At 38.3% G+C, this 17,592-nt stretch overlaps 1 protein-coding gene across 11 annotated transcripts in view; it reads right to left on the bottom strand.

The window, feature by feature from the left end:
* SDCCAG8 (SHH signaling and ciliogenesis regulator SDCCAG8) overlaps positions 1 to 17,592 on the bottom strand; it is a 228,725-nt gene that overhangs the window by 189,863 nt on the left and 21,270 nt on the right. For all 11 annotated transcript variants that reach the window (XM_044267041.1, XM_044267044.1, XM_044267045.1 and 8 more), the window contains exons 5-6: positions 7,427 to 7,552; positions 1,666 to 1,806 (exon numbers count right to left, since the gene is read on the bottom strand). In XM_044267041.1, the coding sequence (XP_044122976.1) occupies positions 1,666 to 1,806; positions 7,427 to 7,552 (267 nt within the window). The remainder of the gene's footprint in view (positions 1 to 1,665; positions 1,807 to 7,426; positions 7,553 to 17,592) is intronic.

Raw genomic sequence — 17,592 nt, 5'->3', positions numbered from 1 at the left:
ATGAAAAAAAAATTTAAAAAAAGACTTATTTATTTTAGAGAGGTGAGGTAAGCCAGCATGAGTGGGAGAGGCAGGAGAGGGAGAGAGAATCTCAAGGAGACTCCAGGCTGAGTGCAGAACCTGACATGGGGCTCGATCTCACAGCCCTGAGAACAGAACCAGAGCCCAATCCAACAGTCAGACATTCAACCGACTGCACCCCCCACCCAGGTGCCTTCAGGAATGAGACACTCTTGAGGACAAAGTACAATGTTGGAAGATGTGATATGTGGACCACCAGGTATAGACCTGTAACAATCAAGCCAGGATGGTAGTAGCACAAAGACCAAAGAAATAAAACACAGAGCCCAGACATATATGTACCCCTGATTTATGACAAAGATACCAGACAAAGGGCTGGTTTTTTGGCAAATGCTACTGGGATATACATACAGAAACATGTGGGAAAAGAACAAAATATGATCCCCTATGTAACATGTCATACACAAAATAAAGACTGGTAGATTGTAGATTTAAATGTTAAAAGCAAGAATATAAGAGAATAGCTTTAAGACCTGGGCAGGGAAACACTTTTGATATAGGATACAGAAAGTACTAAACAATAAAGAAGAAAAACTGTAGATTACATTAAAATTAAGAAATTTTAGGGGCGCCTGGGTGGCTCAGTCATTGAGTGTCTGCCTTCCACTCTGGTCGTGATCCCAGGGTCCTGGGATCAAGACCCACGTTGGGCTCCATGCTCAGTGGGAAGCCTGCTTCTCCCTCTCCTACTCCCCTGCCTGTGTTCCCTCTCTTGCTGTGTCTCTCTCTGTCAAATAAATAAAATCTTAAAAAAAAAAATTAAGAAATTTTAGTCATGAAGAATGAAAAAAGAGAGAAAGAAAGAAAATTATCAGAACAATTATAAGGCAAGCCACAGAGTGAAGAAAATATATTTATTAAAGATACAGTCAACAAAGGGCTTATATCCAGAATACAAAAAGAAGTTCAAAAAAAAGTCAAATAACTTAAAATAATGGATAGGATGTTTGAACACATAGGAGGACACTAATAAATACATGAAAAGAGATTCAATCTCAGGAGTAATCAGAGAAAAGCAAATGACAATCACAATGAGACAGCACTACCAGCCCACCAGAAAAACGGACAATAAAATATGTCAGCGGGAATATGGACCAATGGTATCACTCCTGTGCTGCTGTACAAGTGTAAAATATAAAAACCACCCGAAAAGCTCACCCTAACCACTCAGTCAGAACATACACATATCCCAAGACTGACCATTCCCTTTTGAGGTACACACCCACCATAAATGTGTGTCATGCACACCAACAGATATCCGAAAGAATGGCCATAGCAGCAATACTCACAACAGCCCCAAAAAGGACATGACACAAAAATCCATCAATGGTAGAAAGGATAAATGAATTGTAGTGTATATATACAGCAGACCCACCAGTGAAAACGAACAAAGTTCTGCCATATGCAACAATGGGTAAAAATCTAACAAATGGAAGGTTGAACAAAATAAGCCAGACACAAAAAAATATACATACTGTAAATTTTAAAAGGGCAAAAACGCTAAATTCAATGGCATATGTATTTACCATGATAGAAAAAGTACAAAAAAGTAAATGCTTAAGAGAAAAGCAGCCAAATTCTCACCAGCTCTAGCTTCCATTTCTCAGCCTCACCAGCTGATGGACCTTTGACTGCATCTGCATTGCCCTGGGAGAATCGCCCCTTGGCACCTTCATTCATCCCAGAGCCGTTGCCTGTTGTAATCCAAGAATTCTGCAGGTTTCCCTAAAGTAAAATGTAGGAATAATTACAACCGGCATTTAGCTTTAAGTCAACATGCATGTTTTACAAATGGAACTGATTCTCATCTGTGATGGAACAAATTCAAGAGCGGATGCTTCCAAGCTACACGTCAAAACTGACTTTACGTTTTCAGGCTATTAGGGTCATGTAAGGGTTACAAAGTCAGATTCCTACGGGCACAGGCAATAACGTAAATGAGCAAAGAGGGCTGCCTGCCTGTGTTTCAGCAAATGAACTCCCCTCTTACTTCTCTGGAGACATACATTCTTAAAACACACAGCCCTCTCTTGGTTTCATTTTCCACCTTTCCCTATTGGGCTCCAGGCTCAGTGGGGAGTCTGTTTGAGATTCCCGTCCCTCTCCTGCTACCCACCCCCCCACATTACTCTTTCATGCATTCTTCTCGCTCTCTAAAATAAATAATCTTTTAAAAGAGGAAACTGAGTCACACTGAGTAACTTGTAAGAGTCACAGAGGTAGGAAGTAGCTAATAAGCAGCAGAGCCAGGATGCGAACCTTGGCAATCTAGTTCCCCAGTCCGTGCCCCAAACCACTATGCTCTCCTGCCGTTTCAGAAAAATATTATCTTCAATAAGAAAAATAGTGCATGGAAAGAAACAGCACTGACACCTAGCCTGCATGTCAGGGACTCACAAAGCAGGGGGAGGGACATGACAAATGATCCAGAACTTGCAGCCACGACAGTTCCAGGCAATTTTTGCCATGAGTGAATGCAAACTCATATTATAAAAAAAAAAAATCTTCTGATTTTTAAAAGTTAAGCCAGATATCTGGTTTTCATTTGAAACACTGTTAAATACTGGTTCATAGTTTGTCAAACAAACCAAACACGCCTGCAGACCACATCTGATGTGTACCCCTTGTGTCTGTACCTCCGGGAGGGACCCTCTCAACAGTCAGTGAACTATGCAGCCCAAAGATCTGGGTAATTTGTGTGTACAAGGACTGAAATATTAATAATACCATTCAACAAACAATTATTGAACTCCTGCTAAGGACCCAAGGATATGGTAGTACTCACAAGAGAGGCCAGGTCCCAAAGACAGAACTACACTGCAGTGTCCTATCATGCCAGAATGAGCTACACTCACTCATCCCAAGTAGTATTCTGATGGCCTATTCCATGTTCTTCTGGAAGTTCAGTTTAATGCAAATATTTGTGTATGATACTTCCTGTGTTTAGGCACTGTGCTAAGAGCTTGGAGGGTCAAAATGAGCAAGACCAGTCTTATCCTCAAGACAAACCCCTAAGCAGATAATTTCAATTTAATAAGGTTAAGTGCTAGGCCAGAGATGTGCACGGGGAACTATGCAAAAAGAAAGGAGGGGCACTAGAACAACCAGAGATTCAAGGAAGGTTTTCTGGGGACGTGTTGACACTGATGTGGTGTCTTGGATGAGAAAGAGTGAGCTAGATGAGAAGAGCGTGCCAGAAAGAAAACATTACAGGGAAAGTCACAGAGGTGTGAAAAAGTCTGGTGCCTGAAGCAACTCGGAATTACTGAATATTGAGTAATGTTCAGTATATCAAAATGTCAAGCTAGAGAGTCAAATAAGGGTCTAGAAAACGTGGTACAACAAGCTTGAACTTGACTTTGTAGGTGAGGACAAATTGCTCAAGATCTGAGGGCATTCGAAGTTGCCTTAGAGGATCATGAAGAACAGCAGCACTAATTTCCTGTAATGAAATTGGAAAAAGTACGTACACCACAGATCGCGGACTAACGATATAAAATAATGTCATTCTTTGAAAAGAACTGATAGTCTAATTGACACTTTGTCCTTCCACAGATGACATTTAAGAATGTGAATGGTATTTGACCAAAATTTTAAAAAATCTAATTACATTTACATCCCTGGAGATCACTGAAAACCTGATTTCTTAATTGAGGGGAGTGAAGGTAGCGAGGGGATGAAAGTAGACAGGGAAAGAAATGACTCGGAAATGTTCTGCTTTTAAAAAAATCTCCTAGAGGGGTGCCTGGGTGGCTCTGTGGGTTAAAGCCTCTGCCTTCGGCTCGGGTCATGATCCCAAGGTCCTGGGATCGAGCCCCACGTCGGGCTCTCTGCCGGTGGGGAGCCTGCTTCCTCCTCTCTCTCTGCCTGCCTCTCTGCCTGCTTGTGATCTCTGTCTGTCAAATTAATAGATAAAGTCTTAAAATAAACCAATAAATAAATAAATAAACCTCCTAGATCTTTGAATGAGCACGCATGCCAAAATTTCTTTCTTTCTCTTTCTTTCTGTCTTTCTTTCTTTCTTCCTTTTTTAAGATTAATTTATCTGCAGGCAGGGAGGGGGCAAAGTGAGTCACAAGCAGACTCCATAGAGAGCACAGAGCCCAACTTGGGGCTCGATCCCACAACCCAGAAGTCATGATCTGAGCTGAATCCAAGAGCTGGACATTCAACAGACTATGCCACCAGGTACCCTCCAAATTTCTAATAGCATATTTAATATTATTATAATTGTTCGAACTCAGGAGAAAAGCTCTCCATGAAGAGAAATTTCGTGGAATGATAAAAAATGAAGATGGAAATGGTGGTAGTTTTTAAAAAAATAAGCTGTTTGTTTCTTCAACCACTGGGTCATAAAGTAGGCTAAGTGCTAAACATCATGGAGGCTACCATCCAAGTCCAAGGCTAAAATTCAGGAACAATAAAGAGGACATTCCCCTCTTCTGAGGATAATCTTCTACCCCATGGCAAACAAAGGTAGTTTGGTTCAATAGTGACAAGCTATTCCTAACTTAGGCAGAAAGACAGTATAACTCAAGGCTAGCCAGATGGATGTGGGGGTCAGACAGCCCCATGTTTGAATCCTAGCTTTGCCATTTTCTAGCTCTGTGACATTAGCAGACTTGCTCTGTTTACTTAACCACGCTGTACCTTAATTTACTCACCTGAAAAGAGAATAACACCTGCCTTCCTTTGCTACTATAAACCTGAAATAATTGCATATAAATAAAGTGATTGATAGAGTGGCTGCCACATCATAACATGTAGTCATCAGTAAGTATTAATCATGACTATCTAACTATTTTAATTATTTTTCAAAAGAAGGCATTAAGAAATACTGAAAAGCTATACCCAAATCCACAAACAGTTTTGGCAAGATCTACCATCAGCATGGTAACAGGCTCAGTAAAAAGAGTTGAGGGGAAAAAAAAAAAAAAAGATAATGCCTCTTGATGTGTTTATATTTAAGATATTCTAAAAAGTTTCATTTACATTAAAATTCTGAACATGGTGTAGCAAGCATACGTTGCTGAAATGCCTCAATTCACCTACACAAGCAAAAAGCAACAGTAGTAATTCCATAACAACAAAATAACACATTAGACCAACGTTAAAATAGATATGGAGGTCTCCGAACCCATGTGCAACAATCAGTTTGATTGTTTGCATTATGTGTTAGTTTATGTGAATTAAAAAAAAAAAAAGAAAAAGAAAAGAAACACTCTAGAACTTTGTTTTTTCCATAACTATGGCTGTAAATTTCTTCAGCAAGTTTCCTTTGTTCCTAAGGCAAAGCATGTGTGCTTGTACGTTGCTTCCTTCCCCTTCTGCGTTACTCACTTCTCTCGCCCTCTGGTTCACTTGTCTGCCTAATTTCCTTTCTCATTTCACTTCCCCTTCTTCCACTTCTTTGTCATTGTACAAATACCAACGTCTATGAATAATCGAGTCACTGTTTGCTAAGTGACTGCATATTTGGAAAAAAAGCAAAAGAATATATTTTTAAAACGAGCTACTTCCAAGTACTTTTTATATGGCTCTATCGTCTTCAAACTGACATTAAAATAATAAGCAACTAAGATGGAATTTTTAAGTACTAACATTGATAATAAAGAATAATACAAATATTCAGAAAACACTCTTCTGGTGAAGAGAGAAAAGCTGGATGCAAACTGAAATATACTGCAGAAAAATCAACTGGAATACAGAGAAGCCCCATTTGCCATTCAGATTTAACACAATCAGCTACTTCTAAATAGAAAATTCTTTTTTTTTTTTTTTAATATTTTATTTATTTATTTGACAGAGAGAGGTCACAAGCACGCAGCGAGGCAGGCAGAGAGAGAGAGAAGGAAGCAGGCTCCCAGCTAAGCAGAGAGCCCGATGCGGGGCTCGATCCCAGGACCCTGAGATCATGACAGATTTTAAGATTTTAAGGCAGCGGCTTAACCCACTGAGCCACCCAGGTGCCCCTAAATAGGAAATTCTAACAGAGAACTCAAGGATTACAAATGAGACATAGGTCAGGTCAACAAAAAAACACTTCAAAATAAAAAATCAGAGAACACCTAGGTAAAACATGGAGACAACTGATTTACCAATGACAACCAGGTCAAAGTCACCAAACCCATTATAAAGTAAAGCCGCAGCAGACAAGTATTAACACTTCCTCATGGAACACTGAGTTTGTTTCAAAAGGCAAAACAAGCTATGATTAACAGTGTCCTGCAGCAAAAGAGTAAATAACATTTTTAAGGCAACAGTATCTCTGACCGGTCACAAGGAGATACTAAGTTTAAACACTACTTAAATGTCATCACAAGAATTTTATGTCTTACAGTTATGGACATCACTGACTCCACTGTTCTTCAAAATGTGGCGCATGGATTAAAAAAAAAATGTGGTACAGTCATACTAGAATCTTTTAGGCAACTTGTTAAAAATTCATATTTTTAACTCAAGAACTCAACCCAAACTCAATGAATCAGACTCTCAGGGGAGGAGAGCTCAGGAATTGTATGGCCAGTAAGAAGTCCAACTGATTGTTACTCATATTAAAGATTAAGAACAGCTGGGGCGCCTGGGTGGCTCAGTGGGTTAAGCCTCTGCCTCTGGCTCAGGTCATGATCCCAGGGTCCTGGGATGGAGCCCCGCATCCGGCTTTCTGCTCAGCAGGGAGCCTGCTTCCTCCTCCCTCTCTGCCTGCCTCTCTGCCTACTTGTGATCTCTATCAAGTAAATAAATAAAATCTTTTAAAAAAATAAAGATTAAGAACAGCTAATATAGGTGAATCTTCTCAAACTGCCAATAAACAGAGGACACAAGAGGTAAAGCCACATCTGAAAGCCACATAACATTACTCATGACACACCCAGCTTGTCAGGGACACCGGGAAACGAACATGCTGATCCCGGAACCCTGGGCCCGCACTCCCTCTGCTACCCCATGCTGCCAACTAGACTTATTAGGACGCAGAGGGCAAGGAAAATTTAGAGACCTACAACAGAAATCTAAGCTAGAGTTACAAAGTTTCTGGATTCAACCAAGTCCTTCCTTACATGATCTGCTTCCTGCTTTGGACTTGCTCTTTCCGTATGGGCAAAACATGCACATCAGGTACGCTCCGAGGGGAAATCAGCACAGATACTCGGCATCACTGCGTCACTGCGTCTGAGGGGTCATTCCACCATGGTGAATTTAATTTCTGAGGCCCCAAGTGAGTCACAGCATAGTACATTTGCCAAATGTCAAGTCAAGAATTTCAGCAGTTCAGAAGGGTGGGGGAGAGGGTAGGACGGAACATTCAAACTAAAGTATAATTTAGGGTTTGAAAAAAAGTGCTCACAGATGCATCCAGAAGTGTTTGTTCCCTCATTGCTTCCTCTTGTCTCTGAGATTTCAGCTCTTGTTGGAGCCTTTCATTTTCAAGCACAACTACTTGAACCCTATTTTTCATTCCAGAGAGTTCCTCCTGTAAAAGCGGAAACAAAAACATCAACTACATTAAGCATTTGAAGCAGTGTTAATCGCTGATTACTAGGTGATCCAACATGATACAAAGCACGGGAAACACGGTCTCCATCCACTTTCTGAAATATTGTAATTACAGTTAGACAAATAAAGCAACTCAAACATGAGCTAACAAACTAAAAGAGGCCTGGGGAATATAGTAAAAAGTCTGCTAATGGCCATATCACAGAAATGTGTGGTTATGACAGTTTTTTTGGTAGGCTACTGAAAAGACTTAAAGGGGTTATCTAAAAGACTTTTAAGAAGACTTTTAAGGTAGACTTTTTTTTTTTTAAGATTTTTATTTATTTATTTGACAGAGAGTGAGAGCACAAGTAGGCAGAGAAGCAGGTAGAGAGAGAGGGAAGCAGACAGCAAGCCTTACTCGATCCCAGGACCCTGAGATCATGACCAGAGCCGAAGGCAGAGGCCCAACCCACTGAGCCACCCAGGCAGCCCAAATAACATAGTCTTTTAAACAATAAAGTGTGATATATTATTACTCCTGCTCAGATGCCAACAACTTGATGAACCTAACAGAGGTTTAAAGGGACAACAGAGGACTCTGAGACAGGTATGGAAACAGAGTATTTATCCACAATTGGTAGCCAGATGGAAGGAAATTATGACTGAGACAGTTTGGTGGAGAGTTCTAAAAGAGTGCTTTCCTGGCTTTGCAAGCATCAGATAAGGGATTATAATACATAACAATTAGAATAGCTATTGAGCGGCATCGCACTCTCTGAAAAAGGTAAAAAAATATCAACACATTGATGGCACAATACTTCATTACCAGAGTAATAAAAAACGATCAAGCAATATATGCAAGTTCCATTTACCAATCATTTTATCCAGAAAAAAGCCAAAACTCAAGTCTATAATTGAAAGCTTTATTTTAAAAAAAATATTGCAGGCTTCCAATTTTGGGAGTGGAATCTAATGAGTTTGGAAGACATCATTCACAAGAGAAAAGCTGAACACACCAAAAAATAAACCACACTTCTTTTTTGTTTTTTGAAAGATTTTATTTATTTATTTATTTATTTGCCAGAGAGAGAGAGAGAGAACACAAGCAGGCAGAGGCAGAGAGAGAAGCAGGCTCCCCACTGAGCAAGGAGCCCGATTCGGGGCTCGATCTCAGGACCCTGGGATCAAGACCTCAGCCGAAGGCAGCGGCTTAACCAACTAAGCCACCCAGGTGTCCCACAACCCCTCTTCTTAAATCCGTAAGAGAACTGAGGTTACAGGGAAAAGTGCCATCCCCCAAAATGGAGAGACAGGCAGGTGTTCCTGAGAATTACAACCTACCTGAGCAGCCAATGGAACTAGTGCTGGCAAGGAAAAGGTAAAATGTAATTGGAAGCTCAGAGTTGACAAGTTTGAGGGTTAAATACTCCAGAAGGTAAGGGGATTCCTACACTTCTGTGAGTTTTATCTCTAGGGATACTACCAGGTTCTTACAACAAAGACTAGAGAAAAATCCCTTCATGCTTCCTCTTGGGCATTTCCTCTCCAAAGCATTTCTGTTCTTAAAAAGGCCTGTCTCAAGAGAAAGTATTTTACCAGAGCCTAAATAGCTGGGGTTTTTCACAACGTAGCTGCTGTGCCTTCAGGAAGGGAAGGGAAAGGAAATACCCAATTCCAGCTCCCTGTAGCCTTCCCACCTCACTTTCTGTGACAGGATGACTGAGAAGCAATTGTGAAGGTCAAAGTTAACTGTCACAGGCTCCCTAAAAGACAGAGACCTAGTCATAGGACTATAAAATGCTTCCCCTACTCCCACACCCACCACCGGGGAGACATAAAGCAGGACACTAGAGGAAATATTAGCCTCTGACAATTGCAGTAACACCAAACAGTAAACACAGCCTAAGTCCTACCACAATAAACATAGTATCGCACACTAAACAGTTTCTTTTACCCACCACCTCGTGGCCAGCATTCAGCAAAAAATTAGAAAGCACACTAAAAGACTTAAAGCACAGTTTAAAGAGACAAAGCAACCACAGAACCAGACCTGAATATGGCAGCAGTGCTAGAATTACCAGATTGGGAGTTTAAAATAATTATGATTAATAAGTTAAAACATGTAATGGAAAAAGTGGACCACATGAAAGGACCGATAGGAAATATAAGCAGAAATGGAAACTTGAAGAAAGATTCAAAGTGCTGGAAATGAAAAGCACCATAATAAAAACGAATGCCTTTCATGGGCTCATGAATAGACTGACACAACCAGGAAAAGAACCGGGGAACTTAAAGAACTGCCAATAGAAATTTCCCAAACTAAAATGTAAGGAGAAAAAAGAATGAAAAAGAATAGAATATCCAAGAAACGTGGGACGATTATAAAAGGTGACAAAGAGAGAAAGGACAAGAAGAAATATTTGAAGCAATAATGACTGAGAATTTTACAAAATCATAACCACCAAACCACAGACCCAGGAAGCCCAGAGAACACCAAGCACTATAAAATAAACCAAAAAATCTATACCTAGACATATCAGAGTCAAACTGCAGAAAATCAAAGACAAATAGAAAATCTTTAAGGAAATCAGAAATCAGGGTTTTCTTCAGAAACCCTGCATAAAACAAGACAATGGAATGATATATTTAAAGTATGGAGAGGGAAAAAACTCACCAACTTAGAATTCTGTATTAAGACATATTAACCTTCAAAGGTAAGGGGAAAATAAAGACTTTCTTAGATAAACAAAAATTGAGGAAATCAGTGAGGTCTGCCTTGCAAGAAATGTTACATGCTCTTGAGAAAGGAGGAAAATGATACAGGTTATAAATAAGCTTAGACATACACAAAAAAGAAAGAGCATTAGAAAAGGAATATATGGGGATAAAACAAAATACTTTGTTTTTTTAAATCTTAACTGATCTAACATATAACAGTTATGTTCAGCATCACAGTAGTAGCACTATACACAGTGAGCACAGCTTATGAATAATTGAAATGAATGGCAGAAACATTACAGAGAACAGAAGGGAGGGACTGGAAGCTCTCTTACAAGGAACTCTCCCTACCCATGCGGTGGTACAGAGCTATTTGAAGGCAGACTTAGATTATTGATCAAGGTAATTACAAACTCAAGGACAATCACTTACAAAAGTAAAAAAAAAAAAAAAAAAAAAAAAAAGTTCCCTGCTATGCTCAGACAGGAGAAAAGTTCCAATCACAAAGCAGGATCGCTTAGAGCCAGAGATGGCAGAAAAAGAGTAGAAGACTGAAGAAAGAGACAGACAGACAGACAGAAAGAAAAAGAAATTAGGAAATTAAGAAAGAAGAAAGAAAGAACGAATGAACAAGGGCAATTAGTAGAAAACAGTAGCAAATATGGTAGATATTATTCCACTATATTGATATCTAAGTGTATCAATAATAACTTTTTTAAGTGTCCATGGTCTGAATACACCAATAAAAAGAGACAGTAAGAGTGAATGACAAACATGACACAAGTATATGTCATCTATAAGAAGCCCACTTTATTTTTTTTTTAAGATTTTATTTATTTATTAGAGAGAGAGAGACAGTGAGAGAGAGCATGAGCAAGGAGAAGGTCAGAGAGCGAAGCAGACTCCCCATGGAGCTGGGAGCCTGACGTGGGAGTCGATCCCGGGACTCCAGGATCACGACCTAAGCCGAAGGCAATCGTCCAACCAACTGAGCCACCCAGGCGTCCCTAGAAGCCCACTTTAAATATAAAGACACAGATAAATGAAAGATAAATGGATAGAGGCATACCACGCTAACATAAATCAAAAGAAAGCTGGTGTAGCTATATTAATTTCAGACAAAGTAGACTTCATACCAATGGAAAATATAAGGGGTAAAAAGAAGCAAGACATAATGATAAAGGGGTCAATTCTCCTGGCATACAATGATCCTTAATGTGTAAGTGCCTAACGACAGAACATCAAAATACATGATACAAAAACTGATAGAGCTGTACAAAGAAATAGATGAATCCACTATTTCAGTTGGAGATTTCAAAACCCCTCTGTCAGTAGACAGAGCCAACAGATCTGTTGACAGATCCAACAGATCTTACAGATTGGCAAAACATTGGTAGGTACACAGTTGAACTGAACAGCACCAGCCATCAACTGGCATTTATAGAGTATTTTATCCAACAAGAGAATACACATTCTTCTTAAGCTAAAACATGACATTCGCCAAGACATACCACATCCTGGGTCTAAAAAACATCTTAACAAACAAAAAGAATAGAAATCATAAAAAGTATGTCCTCAGACCACAGTAAAATTAAACCAGAGATCAGTAACAGAAAGATGACTGGGACATTCCCAATATACTTGGTGATTAAACAATATTTCTAAATACATACAGATCAAGGACAAAGTCTCAAAAAATTTAAAAATACTTTGAACTAAATAAAAATGAAAATGCAACTTATCAAGATTTGTGAGATAAAACAAAATCAGTGAAAAACATTAGAAAAGAAGATTCCAAATCAACGATCCAAGCCTTTTGTTTGAGGAAACTTTAAAAAAAGGGGGGGAGAGGAGTAAATTAAATTCAAAGTAATCAGAAGATACAAGAAAAATTAGAGATCAAAGAAATTTAAAATAGAAAATCAATACAGGGGCGCCTGGGTGGCTCAGTGGATTAAAGCCTCTGCCTTTGGCTCAGGTCATGATCCTAGGGTCCTGGGATCAAACCCAGCATTGGCTCTCTGCTCAGCAGGGAGCCTGCTTCCCTCCCCTGCCCCCCTCACTCTCTGCCTGCCTCTCTGCCTACTTGTGATCTCTGTCAAATAAATAAATACAATCTTTTAAAAAAGAAAAAGAAAATCAATAGAGAAAAGCACCAGAACCAAAAGCTGGGTCTTTGAAATGATCGATAAAACTGGTAAGACTCTAGACTCTAGCCTGGCGAACTGAGAAAAAAAGGGAGTAAACACAAATTACTAACATCAGAAATGAAAGCAGGGTCATCATGACAGATCCCAAGGACATTAAAAGGATAACAAAGGAATACCATGAATAACTCTATGCCCATAAATTTTATAATTTAGATAAAACAGACCAATTCCTTGAAAGACACGGTCTTTAAAAACTCACAGAAGGAGAAATAGTCTGAACAAGGCTTACATCTATAAAAGCAATTGAATCAATTATTAATAACATTTAAAACAGAAAGCACCTTGTCTGCCATTAGTTCACATTTAAATTATACCAAAAAATTAAGTAATAGATTATACCAGTTTTTTACATCTTCCATAAAATATCTGAGGGAATACTTCCTAATTCATTTTTGAGTACCCTAATACCCAAACCAGTTGAAGACACTACTGGAATGGAAAACTAGAAACCAATAATATATCTCATGAAAATAAACACAAAAATCCTCATCGAAATATCAGCAATTCAAATGCAATGATGTATAAAATTTTTATACAATAGGACAAAATGGAATTTATTCTAGGTATACAGGTTGGTCCAATATTTGAAAAGGAATTAATGTGATCCATCATATCAACAAGCTAGAAAAATCATTTATGATCATACCAATAGACAGAAGAAGCAAGTGACAAATTTCAGTAGCCATTCAAGATAAAAATTCTCAGTAGACAGAAAATAGAAGAAAACATCCTCAAATTTATAAACAGCATCTATAAATAACAAACAGTTAATGTCATACTCAATGGTGAGACTATAGATAGTTTCCCATTAAGAACAAGAACAAGGAGGGGCACCTGGGTGGCTCAGTGGGTTAAGTGTCTGCCTTTGGCTCAGGTGATGATCTCAGGGTCCTGGGATCGAGCCCCACATTAGGCTCAATGCTCAGCAGGGAGGCTGCTTCCCCCTCTCTCTCTGCCTCTCTGCCTACTTGTGATCTCTCTCTCTCTGTCAAATAAATAAAATCTTTATTAAAAAAAAAAAAAAGAACAAGAACAAGGCAAGCATGTCCCTTCTCATCACTCCTATTCATCATACTAAAAATCCTAGCTAATGCAACAAGATATGAAAAAGAAATAAAAACCATATATACTGGAAAGGAAGAAATAATCTTTTAAAAAGACATCTGGTTTTGTTTAAAGTTGACATGACTCTCTACAAAGAAGATCTCAAAGAATCAAAAACCAGCTAGAATAAGTGATTCTGGTCAAGGTTGCAGATTACAAGATCAATATACAGAAGTTGATTATTTTCTTAAATATTAGCAATAAATAATTGGAATTTGAACTAAGAACACATTACCAGTTACATTAACACTAAAAAAATGAAATACTGAGGCATAAATCTCACAAAATGTGTACTAGATCTATATGAGAAAAGCTGCAAAACTCTGAAAAATAAAGGAATGCCTAAAAAAATGGATAGACAGTCCATGTACATGCATAGGAAGACTCAGTTTTGTCGACATGCCAATTCCCAACCCGCTCTATAGATTCAATAAAATCCCAATCAAAATACAAGTATGTTATTTTGTGGAAATTTACCGATTTTAATTCATATAAAGGAGCAAAAGACCCAAATAGCTAATACCATAGTGAGGAGATCAGTATCAGAAGATTGACCCTACCCAACTTCAAGACTTACTATAAATCAAGACAGTATGTTACGCAAAAGAACAGACCAACAGATCAGAGGCACAGAAAAGTGAGCCCCGAAGTAGATTCAAACAAATACAGCCAACTGATCTTTATAAAGAAGCAAAGGCAATCCAATGGAAACAATCTTTTCAACAAACGGTGCTGCAACAACTGGATATCCACATGCAGGAAAAAAAAAAAAAAAAAAGAAGAGAAAGGAAAAAAATAATCTAAACAATGATCTTACATGTTACACAAAAATTAACTCATAATGGAGCACAGATCTAAGTGTAAAACATAAAGTTATGGAAGAATGGGGAAAATACTGATCACCCTGGATTCAGCAATGATTTTTACATAGAACCAAAAGCAAAATTTATGAAAGAAAAAATTGGTAAGTTGGATGTTACTGAAATCAAAACCTTCTGCTCTATAAAAGGCACTGTTAAGAGAATCAAAGGCTAGCCATGCACTAGGAGGAAAAAATTGCAAAAGACATAGTTGATAAATGACTGGTATCCAAAATATATATATATATACACACACACATATATACAAATGTATAAATATACATATAAAATATATATAAATATATATATATAATACATATAAGGAACTCTAAGAACTCTAAGAACTCAATAATAAGAAAATAAACAACTCAATTTAAAAAAAGAAAGTATATAAATGGAAAATAAGTACAGGAAAATAATGCCCAATATTATATGTCATCAGGAAATTTACATTAAAACACACCTTTAGTACATTACTAATGACACCAAATGCTGGCAAGGATGTGGAGCACCAAGAACTCTCATTCACCACTGGTGAAAAAGCAAAATGGTACTTTGGAAGACAGTCTGACAGCTTCTTACAAAACTAAAAATACTGTTATCATGTGACCCAGCAACTGAGCTTCTCGGTATTTACTCAAATGAGTTAAAAGTTTATATCCACAAAAACCTGCACATGAATATTTATAGCAGTGTTGTTCCTAGTTGCCAAAACTTGGAAGCAAGCAAGATGTCCTTCAAAGAATGAATGGATAAACAACCTATGTTATATCCATACAATAGAATTTTATCCATTGATTAAAAAAAGGATATCGAGCCATAAAAAGAAATGAAGGAAACTTCAACGCCTACTACGAAAAGTCAGCAAAGCCAGTTTGAAAAGGCTATACATTATGTGATTCCAACTACATGACAATCTGAAAAAGCAAAACTGTGGAGACAATAAAGAGATCAGTGGTTGCCGGGATTTGGAGGGCCGGGAAGGGAGATGAGGAAATGGAGCACAGATTGATCTCTACGGCAGTGGAACTATTCTCTTTGCCACTGTAATGATGGAGACCTTTTCCTTTATGGTCCAGAACAAGACAGGAATGTCCAATTTTGCCACTTCTGCAACACACTACTAGAACTCCTAGCCACAGCAATCAGACAGTAAAAAGAAATAAAGAACATCCCAAATGGCAAGGAAGAAGCAAAATTTTCACTATTTGCAGATGACACGATACTCCATATGGAAAATCTGACCAAAAAACTGCTAGAGTTCATACACGAATTGTAAGGTCACAGGATACAAAGGCAACGTACAGAAATCTGTTACATTTCTATACACCAATAATGAAGCAGCAGAAAGAGAAATTAATGAATCTATCCCATTTACAATTGCACCCCAAACAGTAAGATACCAGGACTAAACCTAATGAAAGAGGTGAAAAACCAGTATTCTGAAAACTATAAAACACTGATGAAAGAAACTGAAGGTGACACAAAGAAATGGAAAGACATTTTATGCCCATGGATTAGAAGAATATTGTCAAAATGTCTATGCTATCCAAAGCAATCAACACATTTAATGCAATCCCTATCAAAATACCAACAGCACTTTTCATAGAGTGAGAACAAATAATCCTATAATTTGTATGGAACCATAATGACTCCAAATAGCCAAACAAGCCAAAACATCTTTGAAAAAGAAAAGTAAGCCAGAGGCATTAAAATTCCAGACTTTTATATAACAAAGTTATATAACAAAGCCGTAGTGCTCAAAATGGTATGATACTAGCACAAAAAGAGACACATAGATCACTAAAACAGAACAGAAAACCCAGAAATGAATCCACAAGTATATGGTCAATTAATCTTAAAGCAGGAAAGAAGATACAGTGGGAAAAAAATCTCCTCAGCAAATGGTGTTGGGAAAACTGGAGAGCGACATGCAAAAGAATGGAACTGGACCACTTTCTTATACCAAACACAAAAATAAATACAAAAAAATTAACTAAATATCAGGCGTGAAACCATAAAATTCCTAGAGGAGAACACAGGCAGTAACCTCTTTCACATCAGCTGTAGCAAGTTCTATCTAATATGTTTTTTGAGGCAAGAGAAACAAAAGCAAAAATAAACTACTGGGATGACATCAAAATAAAAAGCTTCTGCACAGTGAGAGAAACAATCAATAGAACTAATATGGAATGGGAGAAGATATTTGCAAATGACATACCTGATAAAGCATTAGTATCCAAAATATATAAAAAACTTTGAAAAGTCCTATACTGAAAAAACAAATAATCCAGGGACACCTGGGTGGCTCAGTCGGTTAAGCATTTGCCTTTGACTCAGGTCATGATCCCAGGGCTCTGGGATCGAGCCCTGGATTGGGCCCCTGGCTCAGCTCTCCTCTTCCTCACCCTCTCCCCTGAATTCATGCTCTTTCTCTCTCAAATAAATAAAATCTTTAAGAAAACAACAACAACAACAAATAATCCAATTAAAAATGGGCAGAACACACAAATAGGCATTTTTCTAAAGAACACATACAGATGGCCAACAGACATATGAAAAGATGCTCAACATCACTGATCATCAGGGAAATACACATCAAATCTACAATGCAAAACTATAATGAGCTATCGCCTCATACCTGCCAGAATGGCTAAAATCAGTAACCCAAAATACAACAGGTTTTGACAAGGATGTGGAGAAAAGGGAACCCTCTTGCACTGTTGGTGGGAATGCTGACGGGTGCAGCCACTCTAGAAAACAGAATGGAGCTTCCTCAAAAAGTTAAAAATAGAACTACCCTACCATCCAGCAACTGCACTAGTAAGTATTTGCCCAAAGAATACAAAAATACTAATTCAAAGGGATATATGCACTCCAATGTTTATAGCAACATCATCTACAATAGCCAAATTATGGAAAGAGCCCAGATGTCCATCAACTGATGAATGGGTAAAGAAGTGGTACTGGGGCACCTGGCTGGCTCAGTGGATTAAAGTCTCTGCCTTCAGCTCAGGTCATGATCTCAGGGTCCTAGGATCGAGGCCCGAATTGGGCTCTTTGCTCAGCGGAGAGCCTGCTTCCCCCTCTGCCTCTGCCTACCTCTCTGCCTCCTTGTGATCTCTGTCTCTCGGTCAAATAAA

Source organism: Neovison vison, chromosome 10, assembly GCF_020171115.1.
Source record: "Neovison vison isolate M4711 chromosome 10, ASM_NN_V1, whole genome shotgun sequence".
Classification (NCBI taxonomy): Eukaryota; Metazoa; Chordata; class Mammalia; order Carnivora; family Mustelidae; genus Neogale; species Neogale vison.
The sequence above is the reverse complement of the archived record's forward strand: the minus strand, read 5'-3'. Positions and strand labels throughout refer to the sequence as shown.